At 33.6% G+C, this 15,081-nt stretch overlaps 1 protein-coding gene across 2 annotated transcripts; it reads right to left on the bottom strand.

Annotated features, from left to right (window-relative positions):
- Window positions 1–1,129: 1,129 nt before the first annotated feature.
- On the bottom strand, window positions 1,130–13,439 carry LOC113499317 (apyrase-like). 2 transcript variants are annotated; one of them, XM_026879741.1, is made up of 11 exons: window positions 13,279–13,439; window positions 11,527–11,752; window positions 11,046–11,243; window positions 10,501–10,631; window positions 9,284–9,431; window positions 8,829–8,955; window positions 8,549–8,703; window positions 8,023–8,113; window positions 7,137–7,283; window positions 1,766–1,932; window positions 1,130–1,274 (listed from the first exon to the last, which is right to left on the bottom strand). In XM_026879741.1, the coding sequence occupies exons 1-11, from the start codon at window positions 13,377–13,379 to the stop codon at window positions 1,140–1,142; spliced, it is 1,626 nt and encodes a 541-aa protein (XP_026735542.1). In that variant the 5' UTR covers window positions 13,380–13,439; the 3' UTR covers window positions 1,130–1,139. The 2 variants fall into 2 exon arrangements, with proteins under 2 accessions (XP_026735542.1, XP_026735540.1); XM_026879739.1 differs by lacking the exon at window positions 1,766–1,932 and adding an exon at window positions 4,893–5,059 and having other exon boundaries at window positions 13,279–13,438.
- Window positions 13,440–15,081: the final 1,642 nt, after the last annotated feature.

The raw sequence follows: 15,081 nt of genomic DNA on the forward strand, positions 1-15,081 counted from the left end.
TGGTGTATTTTAAATTTAATAGGGTGCATGTTTTCGTTTAATTTTGTGAAAGCAAGTCTAAAATACTTTTAGTATGAAGTTAAAAATTTTGTAATCAGTCGAAATTAAACTGTATTTTGCTATTTTAATATATAAATTGTTATTTATGTAAATATATTAAGTGTATACATAAATAATATGCATGAAATTATTCCAGGTTCAATAAAATGGAAATCATCATAATCGGTCCATCCATTTCGAGGTTCTGTGGCAACAAACAAGATACAGATGAATTGAGAACCTCCTTCCTTTTTGAAGTCGATTAACAAGACGGTTAATAATAAGCATAACCTCTTAATTCAGTGACCTAATCGATTCTCTCAATCCAATGTATCCGACTAAAATGATACTCATTCGAGTTCATTTAAAACTTTTATCAATAAGATGAATACCGATTCTTAGTCCGTGACTAACTAGGTTTTTCTGCACAATTCCAGCCAGAGATCATCTTTCTGCATAATTAATTATGGCAATTAATTTTTGCTAGTTTTCATTTCTCTGACTAGCCGTTCTTTTACTACATTAATCTTCGAATGAGCTTTTTTAAATGTTGAAGTCTTTTAACTGCAGATGTGGATGGTGTGTACAATGAATAACCTTCAAATAAATACGCACGGATAGCCGAGGAGTAAAGGTCACCACGAAAAACCCACTGTGTGCCCGAGTCAGATCCTAGCGTAGGAAATGCATGTGTGATCCACGAATGCTTGTTCTGAGTCTGGTGTATGTGTGTTAAAAAAACTGGTGGACATAATTCCTTAAAGTTAGAGACGTTTAAAAATATGTTTGTTAAGTTTTTTGGCAATATTTTTTTTAAGATGGAAATATTAACCACCATCTTTAAGATGAAATCTGAGACCGTTAAAAGCGCCGTGAATTGCATCTTCTCACATCCACAATAGCAACAAACATGACACAATGTTTGATCAGCGATTGGAAATAAAACTACAAATACTGTTCATGCTTAAAATAAATGTTTGTTATATTTTGTACAAAAACTTTACTTTTTTTGCATCTACATTTAGAATTTTATAGAAAATCTGCTGGTATAAAATAAATGCAATTCAGGCCAAAAACAATGACCCTCCTACATGTTCTGCTTATGTGCATGCGTTGGATATAGTAACACGCCCATCGATCTCAACGAAAACTGGCGACATCTGATTTATGTAGTCCATGAAAATAGCGTAGTCAGCTCCAAGGCCTTCAATATTCTTACGATTTTCACTTAACATCTGAAATATAATGAAAAAAAATATAAGAATGATTTTGTAATGAGAAATTTGTATAAGACTGTTTAAAGATTTTAAACATTTTCTATATGTTAAAAGAAATTCATGTTTTTCTTAAAAAATAAATAAATTACGAACGTGAACACGTTTAAACAAGCTGACAATTTAATGAAACCAACTATCGAAATGAAGCAATCGTTAAAAGAGAGATTCAAAGAGTAACAGTATTCAATACTCTTGTTGAATGGAAACCATTTGAAAATATTCGTCCCAAATATTAAGATTACACCAATAACTTTGAAGTATCAAGAACTTTTAACCAGTGTGTCACCAATGCTTATAGAAACTTCAATGCAATCGTGAAAAAGAGACGTCGCAATATTATTTATAGTGCGCTCTCTTGCTTCCACAATAACAACATTCTTACTTATAAGGTATGATGATAGCCACCCCGATACCCTTGCAATTTGTTTGATCATTTTATTCGAACTTACGGTGTAATCACCTCCTCCGTTCCCTATAAAGTCAGTTGTAACGACTCTATAATATTTTTCGGTATCTAACGGGTCATATCGAGGGACATCGCATTCGATACAACGTATAGTAACGTTTAGGACTCGGTTGCCTAAAGGCTTAGCTCCGTCATAAACTACGCGCAGTCCTGCAATAATCAAAGCATTTGTAAAGGGAGGTGATCGAATAAGTGGCGGCACGGATAGCCGAGTGGTTGAGGTCACCACGCCAAACCCCCAGTGCGCGACTTGCCGTGCGGAAGACAAGCATTTGTGTCTGGCTGTCCTTATACACGTGATTTGTGTATGGGAAAACCCCCGCAATCGAAAGATTAAATTCCTTACTGCGGGATCACATTTTTTTAAGGAAGAAAATAAAGTTTGACTCAAACATCGTCAAATGTTACTCAATCAAGTTGACATGATACAATTTTATATTTTTGAGGTGGCTCTGCTCGTACTGGTTTGTTCAGTTTAGTTTCAAGGCCATTTAAACTGCCTTCAAAAGGATTCCATCAAGACGAAACTTTTGAGTCAAAAATGTTTGATCATCTCGGTAAAGAACATTAAAATCTTTTCGGACCAAAAATCAAATTCTTAAAACGCAGATTTTCGAAAGTTTTAAGTGCTTTTAAATATTAAATAAGATTTCTTCAAACAACTCAACAGGCTCTTTGATAAATAAATTAGGCTGCAGAGTTATTTTGAGCTCAATTGTCTGGTCGATCGAAGTTTTTAGCGTTAGCTTTCAATATTTTTATATATTTTCAGAATTTTTATTCAAATTGGCTTGCTGATTTGACTCCACTTTGCATGTCAGCAACAGATTCCCTTTGGATTTTACGTCAGTTTCGTAAAACCTTTTCTGTAAGTATTTGCTGACAGCAAGTGCCTACTTAAAACGATCATCAAATATCTAATACATAAAAAAAAATATTACGCATCCAAGCATTCTCTGACATATGACACTTAATAAGCACAAATCATATTGAAAATCGTTTAAAAATATGGCGACATTTTTTTTCGAGTCACGTTTCTCTTGTTTTTTGTCTGATGTCATTTTCATTTCACATCTTCCAAATTCAAAATTAAGAACGGTTAGGTACTAGAGAAATGTATTCAACGTCTAAAACTAACTGATAGATGCTTACTTGTAATAAAACCTTATTCTTTCTAATTTTGGTCTCACAGCGAATTAAGCCAGTACTTTCTTAATACCTTAGCCTAGATTTTTCTTGAAAACCTAATAACACCTACATGCACTAAAGGACCCCTAACGATCTCTTATAGAATTTGCAGCTGAATAAGTGAGACAGCGCTCTATACAATGTAGAGCGCTATCTCTTTTTAATAACTGCAAGTTTTGTATTAAGATGTGGTGGTAGGCTTACTAAGATAAAGCCAACGATGAAATATCCCTCGTACCCCGATAGATTAAATTTGGATTTACATTATGTATACAATATTATGCTGATATAATCTTGTAGATGTGACTTGTACAGCTGCTTATACATGATGGCTGCTACCAATAGATATTGTTACATTACACTAATAGAGAATCTAGGATATTTGTCCGAAATTTGTTTTATAAGAAGACTATGAAAACTTATAAACGGTATTTGAGGATGTTTTTTTTTCTTCAACTGCCAGGAGTATAATGTCTTAAAAAGAATAGATTAGGTATGATAAGCATTATTATGTGGCAATAGGTACTACCATGCCAAAAAAAGTTACGCATAATTTTATTTCCAACCAAATCATCATCATCTGCCTAGCCTTTTTCCCAACTATGTTGGGGTCGGCTACCAGTCCAAGCGGTTTCAGCTAAGTACCAGTGTTTTACAAGGAGCGACTGCCTATCTGACCTCCTCAACCCAGTTACCTGGGCAACACGATACCCCTTGGTTAGACTGGCTGTCAAGCTTCTGACTACCTGTAACGACTGTCAAAGATGTAGGAATAACAGCCGGGACCCACAAATTAACGTGCCTTCCGAAACAATTTTTTTAACATTTCCAACCAAATCATGCCTTAGAATTATTTGGAAAACATTTTATGTTTACGATTTATCATGTCATTGCTGTTCCTTTAATTTCAATAGTATGTTTTTTTGTAAATGGAATTCATTACAGATATAACATTAATGGAGTTCAAATATAATTCGGTATTGTTTTGAATATGAAACGATTTACATTAAATTCTGAAGTTAACTAACATTTCATTTCATAATATCACTCGAAAGACATCTGCAATTCCAATATTGTGAGCATGAATACATTTGGAAATTAAAATAGTATTCACGTTCAGAATAGTAATTTATTTAAGTCACGTATTTTCCACATTTTCTAACCTCTTTACAAATGCTGTGTGGGTTGCTATTAACGCGGCGTTTTCACTAGTTGATAAATGCGATGTGATATTACGATGATTTTTTCATGCTTTTTTGGAAGAAGTATCGTTATTTTGTGCCCTTTCTAGTTTTTTCGGGCTCAGTTTATGGTTATGGGCTAATCTTAAATAATATTACTGAGGCTCTCCTTTCCGTCAGTGTGTTTGTTCGTGCGTACATCTGTCACCAGGCTGTGTCTCATGAACCCTGATAGCCAGAGAGTTTCAATTTTCACGGATGATTTATTTCTATTCCTGCTATTACAAATACGAATAAAGATCGTGGTCAAGCAGCGAATGTTCCGGTCATAAATTGGTTGGATTAGAAATATTTTTTTGGGTTCTTTATGTAAGGAGCCCTATGTGTCGCGAGTCCCACTCGCACTTAACCGGTTTTTTTTTTCAACAAATATTAACATTTTAGCTTTCACTCAACCTTTATGACTTGCATCATTGAATTTGAGGTTTCATTAAATTGTCAGCTTATTAAACGCATAAGTAATGTTCACTTAACAAAAATGGAGAGAAATAACCTTGAAAATGATTAGAATTTTTAGTAAACTTAAAGTAACATTTTGTCAATTGTGGAAGCAGGACAGCGCACTACATGAATAGAGCGACGATTCTATCCCACAAATGAAAATAATGTTACATTAAGAGCGGACGTCAGCCCCTTAGATTTCTCTCTTCTCTTTATTTGTAACTTAGGGTTGTCACTCACGTTAAATCCATCGCCTCCTTCTCCAATAAAGTTGGGTGCGACCACCCTATAGTATTTGTCTAGGTCCAGAGGCTCATATCTAGGGACATCGCACTCAATACATCTGATAGTAACGTTCAGGACCCTTTCGTTCAAAGGCTTTGAGCCGTCATAGACTGCGTGTATTCCTGGATTGATTAAATTCATTTTATAAAACGATTTTAGGTACGTTAAAATTACCTAAAAGCAGCCCGTTTTAAACATAGGCTTTTTTATCTCTTCGATACATTAATACAGTAGCTCGGGTTGCAGACTATGTGCCTACAGCTAAAAGTCGCAGGTTTGAGTCCTGTCTAAAAATTATTTTTCTTTCGTATTATTTGCATTTAATTGCAAATTATTATATTAGTAGAATTTTAACACGCAATTGTTACGCATTATACAGTAACGTGGCGTTTCTTAACAACAACTGCAATAATACATACTACTTTAAGAGGTAGTGATCAGCTCCGTCATTATTTGCTCGTTTTATGTTCGGAAATCTTAAGAGATAATTCATTAATAATTTAAACGAAAAAAGGAAAGTAACAAGTCTTTGACATCACCTACATTTATATAAATCATTTGGCGCTATCAAATAAAAATCTTCTATCATAAATTATTTCCACGAAGTACCTACTTAAGTCAGGGCTTTCGAAGAAACCTAGTTTTAATTTATGGATTCTGGCATGTCCCATATGTTAGATGAAATTTAATATCCTGTTGGTCAAAGACATGAAGATATTTTTATGAAACTTGAATTAATCATACCTAGAATAAATACTGAAGTAAAAAACAATGTTAATAAAAAAAATATTGCACGTTTATTAACAACTAGCTGTACCCACGTGTAAGGAACATAAAATCGGGATTCAAACTATCCTATAGGTTAACCTCGGTAATAAATTATCTGTGTAACAAGTTTCGTCTAAATCCTTTTAGTGGTTTTTGTGAGAAAATGTAACAAACATCCATACATACAATTTCGCGTTTATTATATCAATAGGATGGTAGGTATTCATTTAATTTTCACGTAAATTGAAAAATGAACTGAACCTAAAATTAAATAAAAAGGATTTATATCAGACTTAACTTCAGACACTTTGGGAACACGCTAAATAGCTCGTAGCATTTATATTTATAAAGGTCTGTCGATCGTAAGAGCTTTATTTTAGGGATATTCAGAAAATCATGAATAAGTCATCAAGCGAAAATTCAATGGAATATTGAAACAAAGGTTTTACAAAACAGGTAATCATTCACACCGCGTTATTTTGTATTGTTTTACACGGGTATTTGTTTTATCACGTTACCGTAAACCTAGTAGAGCGATTTCAAATTACTTTGTATCATAAATATTTGTAATTACAAGAGTGTAAATCAAAATTTTCGGTTGAGTTCACCGTTGAGGGTTCGTTCAACAATAACCGTTTGTTTTAGGGTAGCTGTATTAATTATATTTTTGTGAAAGGTCAAAGATCACGTATCTACAGACAAAATTTGCAAAAACTCTGAATTTTCATGAACCTTCGTAATTTTGTTTTCTTACTAAGCTATTTGGTGGAAATAATAATTTAAACCGAATAGTTTTTATTTTGAGAGGTAGGTAGCCCATAAAACAAATTTGCATAAGTAAAACATAAATAGAAGCATTTTCTTTTTTTTGCTTTGTGTCCATATTTTCTAGGTCAAGGACTTCCATGCTTTCAATAGATAAAAAAAATGAGCTAATTGTTAAAACTAAACAATGGGGATGATGACTGGGTACAAAAAGAAAAAAACCTCATTAGTCCCTCATTTAGATTATTGAAAAGTACGAGACACGTATTTTTTCCTTTTTCAGAAATAACTAGAATTGACAAAGATTTACTGCTTTAAAGTTTAGGAGAGGGGGCTTGTGACGTAACGATATGGTAAAATTTAGACTCAGTCGTGACGTCACGCGTAAGTTTCATTCACTGTAATTTGGTCAATTTATGTTTGCGGGACAAATTAAAAAGTACATATCCATTATTATACAAAAAACTACAAGAAGGACACTGCAAAAAAAATTGTCATAATCCCTATTATTAAATACTCTAGGATATATCCAACTGGACAAAATAGTAATAACATAAAGGTAATACAAAAATTAACCACTTAAATCAAACCAGAAATCTCGAGAAATCCAATTAAGAATCTGATTGTTCCTTATTGAGAAATAGTATATAAACATAATACATTTACCTGAAGTTTGCAACATCCTGGCACCAGGGAACGGGTCATTAGCCACGCCAAACTCCAACATTTCCTTTACATGTACACCTTTAAGGTCAAAAGCTTCAATATTGTTTTCAAAAGGAGTAGTTGCTAACACCGACTCATAGGTTAACACTGTAAAAGAGAATAAAATGTTGCAAAGTTAAAACTAATACTAATAACGTAGAGAGCAAATTTATTATTAAGCTAATGTATGCACTTTGGTAAGTTAAGCGTGTTGCATAAGATTGAGTTTGATAGCGTAGAGGGAAGCACTTGCGAAGTGTATGGAAGTGACGTATTATAATAAACGATGCACTAGCATTAATAGTGTTCGATATTTTCTTTCAACCTTTCGGAAAACTGCTTTATAAATTTTGAAATGATCAGCTTTAAATTTAGAATTATCGTTCGAACTTTGAGTGTGGTTGAATACAAATAATTGTGCAGGAGTAAATTCAATTACTTTCTGTAATTGAAAATATATTAAACAATCTCTACATATCATTGAAAAATGCTGATACTGGTTAAATCGGATTTTGTTGCTGACTGTTCATCGTCAATTCATCATTATCCTAGCCTTTTCCCAACTATGTTGGGTTCGGCTTCCAGTCTAACCGGATGTCCATCTGACCTCCTCGAACTAGTTTCCTGGGCAACACGATAAACCTTAGAAAGATTTTTGGTCAGATTTTCTTGTACTTTTATGCCTATTATTATATTTCAGGGCTTCTAACTGCCCGTAACGATAATAAAATATGTATTCTCCCCATTATTGACACCATATTTTATCGTGCCTTCCGAAACATAAATAACTGATAAAACACCACATATACATTGTCAATTATAAATTGTTAATAAGAGATTTACTTACATCCCTTGTCAATGTCCGTTCTTATACCACCTTGGTTAATAACACAGAAGTGTGCGCCATTCCATTGATTGTTTTCAGCCTTTTTAAGCGCCTGTAATTAAATATTTCATCATGATCATTATTGTCTGTATAACACTCACGAATATTATCATCAACACCATCATAATCTGAGTCAAAAATTGAAATGGTTTTTTCTCGACTTCTAGAATTGTCATTTGGGATTGACAAAATAACAGAAAAGTCGTTTCATCAATCTTCTGTCAGTTAGAGTATACCCTTTTAAATATACAACACCCATGCTCAACAATGCATCATGCTTGGACCATGCATGAACCATGCCTCCATTCATCAAGCATACTTCAAGGAAGCAAGCAGTCGGCATGGCTTTCACGTCTCCGGTGGCTGTAAGATTTAAGGTAGGACCACTGGAAATCTTGTTATACTTGCCAATATTGCAATAATTTTCGCCCTTTTTATGCGAGGAGAAATAATGTTAACTAAAATTAAAAATGAAAGTACGTCTTACCGCATGTAAGTACGAATCACAAATCAAGTTACCAAGATTGCATTCTTGACAGGCACACGATGAAGACAAATAGACCATTGAGTAACCGATTTCTTGATTTGCCTGTTCTTCAATTAATGGTAAATAATAGTTTATCTTTTCCAAAACATCGGGTGCTGAAAATAAGTAATAGAACTAAATAAATGAGCACAACAATAAACGGATATATTCCTATAAATTTATCCTTATCGTTTTTATCCCGGAAATAAATGTATATTGTACCAACACTTCGAAAACTCACCTTGCGCGACTTCATTGCCAAGGTAATGAGGATTACCTTCCCAATCCAAAAGATTTCCTTGGTCGTCAAAGAATAGTTTTATCTCACCCAAATATTGTGTGTGAGCCGCAGCTTGTACAATTAAAACCTATAACAAAAAATCAATGCTTAAAAGACTTTTAAGCCTTTTAAAATATTCAGAAAGAGAACGATTTCCAAAAAGTCAAACTGAACTAACTATTCGCATCGCGTTTTCCACAACGAAATATTATACTTTTAAGGCAAACATGTACTCTATTGTCCGAAGGAAGTACAAACACATCCATGGTAAATTAAAAAAAGAAATTCCTCACAATAATACAAGTACCACCAATTTCGTTGCTTACTTCAACATCCTTCTCGTTTTCTTTATATCTTCCTGAATATTTAAAGTCTAAAGTTTTTACCTGACTTTAATGCACTTTTCTGAAACTTACCTTTCTTGTAGGTTGCTCTACTACTACCGGGTAGGGTCCCAAGGGAACGAACTGAGTGTTCGGAGGCACATCTCCATTGAATAGTAGCGTGTGACTGTGTCCACCAACTATGATATCGATGTATGGACCACCATGTTCAGCTATTTCTCTGTGGATAAAAGTTTTAATAACAACGTCATTCATATCCTTATTATTATTGACAATAAGATAATAGATAACCAAGATGCAAAAAAGAGGCCATAGTCAGCAGTAGATCGTTTCAAGATAACATATTATCTTGAAACGATCTACTGCTGATCTCTCACATAAAAAAGAAAAGCAACATGTTTATTATGTTCTAAAAATAAATTCTAGGCATTTCAATCACTGCAATTTACCCTCATTTTGCGATAAAATAAATTCTAGGCATTTCAATCACTGCAATTTACCCTCATTTTGCGATAAAATAATTACTATGATAGATCAGCTATCATAATAATTCATCGCAAAATGTCTATAATATTTTGACAAACCTTGTTCTACTTTCGAATTGAAATATTGTCCTGCTGGGGCATTGAGATTATACGAAAGGGTTACCGTGGCAGCGGCTCACGAAGGGCAAAGGAAGGAACATGGATGTTCGTTAGTCAGTAGAAGTCTGACACTCCCCTAAGCTCAACCCAAAGCGTAAAGAGTCATTTAATCATTTTCTATACGAAAAAAAGAAAAGCAACATGTTTATTATGTTCTAAAAATAAATTCTAGGCATTTCAATCACTGCAATTTACCCTCATTTTGCGATGAATTATTATGATAGCTGATCTATCATAGTAATTATTTTATCGCAAAATGAGGGTAAATTGCAGTGATTGAAATGCCTAGAATTTATTTTATCGCAAAATGAGGGTAAATTGCAGTGATTGAAATGCCTAGAATTTATTTTTAGAACATAATAAACATGCTGCTTTTCTTTTTTTCGTATAGAAAATGATTAAATGACTCTTTACGCTTTGGGTTGAGCTTAGGGGAGTGTCAGACTTCTACTGACTAACGAACATCCATGTTCCTTCCTTTGCCCTTCGTGAGCCGCTGCCACGGTAACCCTTTCGTATAATCTCAATGCCCCAGCAGGACAATATTTCAATTCGAAAGTAGAACAAGGTTTGTCAAAATATTATAGCCATTTCAGTCATGATCTCACTCAAAGGCTTGAACAAATAAGAATTATGAAATAGTACCTGTCAATGTCGATTCCACAATGAGACAGAACTATTATTATATTAACGCCTTGTGCATTTAATTTTTCAGCCTCCTCTCTAACAGTCTCAACTTCATCTGTGAATTTCAATTGCCCGGTAGATGCTAAAACCTAGAACATTTCTAAAGCTATTACGAGGTCTATTAAAAAACTTTTGGCGGTAGCTCCGCAGAATATTAAAAATATGTAAACTGCATCATGAATATATAGAGCTGGTTGTAAACTAATTTAAAACATGAGTTTGCTTTTAAGCTAAAATAACTGAGAGATGTTAAAAAACCGAATAGAATAATCCTGTCTGTTTAAAATGAGCTATTAGAGCAAAACTGTTGTTGTAAAAATGTTCGCCATTTCGTTTCCGCAATGACAAAAATTTAACGTCCCATCACTCTAAATTCACTTACTCAAGGTACATTACTAAATTATTTTTTCAGTAGAAATCCGCATCACCCACCCTACCTTGCTTTTTTAATACTCTAGGTGTGAAGAATCATAAGCATTTATGGCAAAAAGAAAAATACCTACATTAGTGCTAGATATAATGACACCAATGATTCCTATTCTTCTTCCATCTCTTTCGACAATGGTGCTCTTCTTGTAAAGCCCTTGTATAGTTGGCTCCAGATCATCGATGATGTTGGCAGTAACTACTGTTGAATCTAAATGCTCCAAGTATGGAACAACTCCAGCGATGCCGTTGTCGAACTCATGGTTTCCTAGGACCTAAACAACAATAATTTGATATAAATAACACAAATATAGAAGTATGGACAACTGTCTTCTTTTGTTTTAATACTTGGACTTTGATGGATCAATCATAGAGACGCTAAAATAATTTAATAAGAACATACTGTTTGGTGAAGATAGATCGATAGACAGAGAGATCTCGATGGCGTGCAATTCGGGAAGCCTACGTCCAGCAGTGGACAAATATGGGCTGCCGTCTGATGTGGCATAAATTATAAATAAAAACAATCTAATAAAATAGTAGGTGGTAATGTCTTACATGAGCGTCATGTGGCAACATATTCATGAAATCTTGGGTGACATTCCATCTCAGCAGATTATACCAAATGGTGCCCTGAAAGCTGTCACCACCATTCAACAGAAGAGATTTTGGTTCTGCCTTCATCCTCTCTCGGACCATGGTTGCTAGGCGGGCGAAGCCTCCAATACAGGGTACTCCAGACGCTGGGTTACAGACTGAGCTCCATGGGTTAGTCTCGACAAATCTGCAAGTAAATAGGTAAAGAAATTGCCAATTCACTATTCTGGTACGCTTTTCCTTCTAAATAATGTTGATCAATTGCGAAGAAAATCAGCTAATGATTGTTCAACTTAGATCCATATTGTAAAGATTCAGCATATCTTGGCTTGGTTTTTCAAATTTAGTATGACATTTTCAATTATCGTTTTCAGCAAACTTGCCAATAAAATTTTAAAACTTTAAAATGGGTCATCTTGCTTCATTGCCCCAACAATAATAAAATAGTTTACTGCATAATTATTAAATTCGTCATTTGTTCGATAATTCAGTGGAAATTTGTTTGTGGACTAGCTATTGTTTACCTACCATTATTTGGTTATTTTTATTAAATCCAAATTCTTAAAAGCGAAGATTTAAATAATGTAGAAGTTTAAATAAGCGTCAAATAGGACTTCAAAGTTTTTGCAAGTCAACTGTCAAAAGCAAGGCCGAATTTTTTGGACCAAAGATCGTCAGTTTTTAAAAGGGACGATAAGGGAATTGTTTTAGGAATTAAAATTATCTCAGAATAAGGTAGATCAGATAAGGATTAAATGAAAATTTTAGTAAGTTGGATAATACTCGTAAAATGAAAACATTCTTGAGGTTTTTACTTTAGTTCAAGTAGAAGAAAACAATTTGAAGTTAAGATTAGGCTCTATGTGCAACATCCTAATGCGATTTTCCGTTATGATTTAGTTCCAAATAAAATGATAATGGTTCTGTATTATTAGATTTTAAGACCTTAATGTACATTATGGAACGCAATAAATAATTGAGTATTGAGTATTGAGTATTGATTGGTTCAAACAAAAACAGTAATGAAAAGATCTGAGTACTTATTAACTTTACTAGTTGAAGATAACGATTAAACAATTACCTACACTTTCTTAATGAACAACACAAAATATTGCTTTTATCTATTTACAGGCATGTTTTTATGCTCTCTGATAGGTGATTTGCATGCAATCGTTCAGATTTGACAAGGACGAATACAGGCTATCTTATTAATCATTATATGATCAGCGATAGCAAAGATTATTGGATCTTACTTTATTAAATTATGCAAAATTAAAGATCATTTTAAAAATTAAAATTTGCATTCCAAATGTATTACGTAGAGATTATTGAATTGATTGTTTATAAATTATCGTTACTAAATTGCACAATATTGATGACTACTAACAAATATTAAATCACTAATTTTTATAATATTTATGTTCAGTTTTATGTGGTAAGCTCTCAAACAACAGACAGTAAATTAGTTAAAAGTAAATTAGTCTTTCAAATGGAAAATTGCAATATTGAGAAATCGCAATATTATATATTATGACTCCTCCAGTTTTCAGTTTAGCAGATCAGTTATACTTCTACTGACTAAAACCCACCCATTATTTGGCTTTTAAGTACGGGGATCATGAACCCTTTCAGATAATCCCGCTCGTCCTACTTTAAACCTCAATCAAAACAAACGAAAATCTTCAAAACAAAAAGACACCAAAATTCTCTTACCTCGCATGGAAATCATTATAATGAAGTATATTCAGCGGAAAACGTCCCGAACTCTGTCCATTAACAATAGCTGCACACGAAAACAAAAAAATCAACAACATGGTTGAAGCAGAAAACACATCTGCTGTTAACACAAGTCCAAACACTAATATATAAAATGTTCTTAATAGTATATGATGCTTGTCGATAAGATAAAATGATAAGAGGGCCAATTAATGTAATTTATACCAAATGGTATTAAGATAGCGCATCGGAAACACTCGTAGTTCAATGTATTTAGAAATACTTGTATGTGTTGCAAGCCTTTGACTGCTAACACGAAAGTATGTGTCAAGTATGTGTGGTTTTTGGAGTTAAAACCTGAATTGTTATGAATGAATTTTAATGTCTTTCAAGATAATTATGCAAATTGCACAACAAATAACCTATTTACCACATCATACAGATAACAACATTCATTTTCGGTAGCAGTCGATGTATTTTTTTGTCATTTGTGACTTTGACGATAAAGGTCGAATTGAATCAATCAAATCAATAATATATGATTTATTTAGGCCTACAATGGAATTCTAGTCTTCATTAGGTTACAGAACCAGTAACTCCTGCCCAGAAGACTCCTCTATCTCGATCTCCTCTTCTTAAAGTAAGAATTTTGCCTTCGTGGGACAGATGCCGCTTCTGTGCGCTATCTCACTTCAACAATACAATTGTCTCACTTTATGTTGTGTTATTTTTGTGGAGCCCAGTACTAACAGAATAAAGAAAGTCATGCAATTATAGCCTTTATTGATTTCGATATTCCAACGTACTTTCGTCTAATATCCCTTGAAATTGACTGTTTTGATTTCTGTTATTTTAGGTACATAACTCTTTCCGGGTGTACGGATAAATAAGGAAAAACAAACAGTTAATCCTGTATACAGCTCCACAGTTTTCTGAGCGTAAATTTTTCTCTACAGACCTTCACACATGCATATTCGTAAATTTTAACCAGCTCCCCAACATTTTACACTATCCAAATTAAAACCATCGTTTCTAATTACCCGGTGGTTTTATCCTGAAATAACGCATGAGTTGGTCTATATCAGCTATAAGCTGGGATTAGCCACTCGAAGCGCCCGTATCTTGAAGTGGACCACTTGGCTTTCCGCCAGGCTTCCGACTTTCGAGATTCCCTGCACTTTGCCAGATATGATAGTCGGAAGTTACCTCTTCCAGCAAGTTTATGGTTTTTGTTTAATATGTAGACTTGTTTAGGCATGACTCGTTTAATTTTTGTCATCATCATCACAGCTTTAATGTAGCTGGTGTTGTAGAGTTGGCTGGTTTAAGTAATTTTATGGACTAAAAACTGAGGTTTGAAATTAAGGTAAATATCATGTCTCTATATATTTAACGACAGGTGGACTATGAAATATTTATAATTCAAAAAATATTCTTACGCAAAGGCGTTATTTTCAAATTTGATTAATCCAAATATCTTAAAAATCTTATATTTTGTTACTACCACAATTCTAATAAACCAGTTTTACCCTTATATGTCAAATCCTGTTCTTTCTTTGATTAAAATGAGAAAAAAATACAATTTTTAATGAACAGTTCAAATTACTTTGAAAAGAACTATACGGAAGCCGTATCATATCATATTGATACACCTTCACAATAAATTGTACCATCTAATAGATTAAATGCTCAGCTATCGTTCGATTAGGTAAGTCGCATGAGTTGTGTGTGGCCGTATCGTGTGACTGATAAAGACTACCAAGTACCATACGTGTCAGATTAAAATCTTTGATCTCACAC

This window comes from Trichoplusia ni, chromosome 12, assembly GCF_003590095.1.
Source record: "Trichoplusia ni isolate ovarian cell line Hi5 chromosome 12, tn1, whole genome shotgun sequence".
Lineage (NCBI taxonomy): Eukaryota > Metazoa > Arthropoda > Insecta > Lepidoptera > Noctuidae > Trichoplusia > Trichoplusia ni.

Coding starts and splice junctions, on each gene's coding strand:
- LOC113499317 (XM_026879741.1), bottom strand. CDS start 13,379: ATGTTGTTGATTTTTTTGTTTTCGTGTGCAGCTATTGTTAATGGACAG. Junction 11,244..11,526: donor TGTTGCCACATGACGCTCAT/GTAAGACATTAC, acceptor ATTGTTGTTTAG/GTCCTAGGAAACCATGAGTT. Junction 7,284..8,022: donor AACGGACATTGACAAGGGAT/GTAAGTAAATCT, acceptor TCTCTTTTACAG/TGTTAACCTATGAGTCGGTG.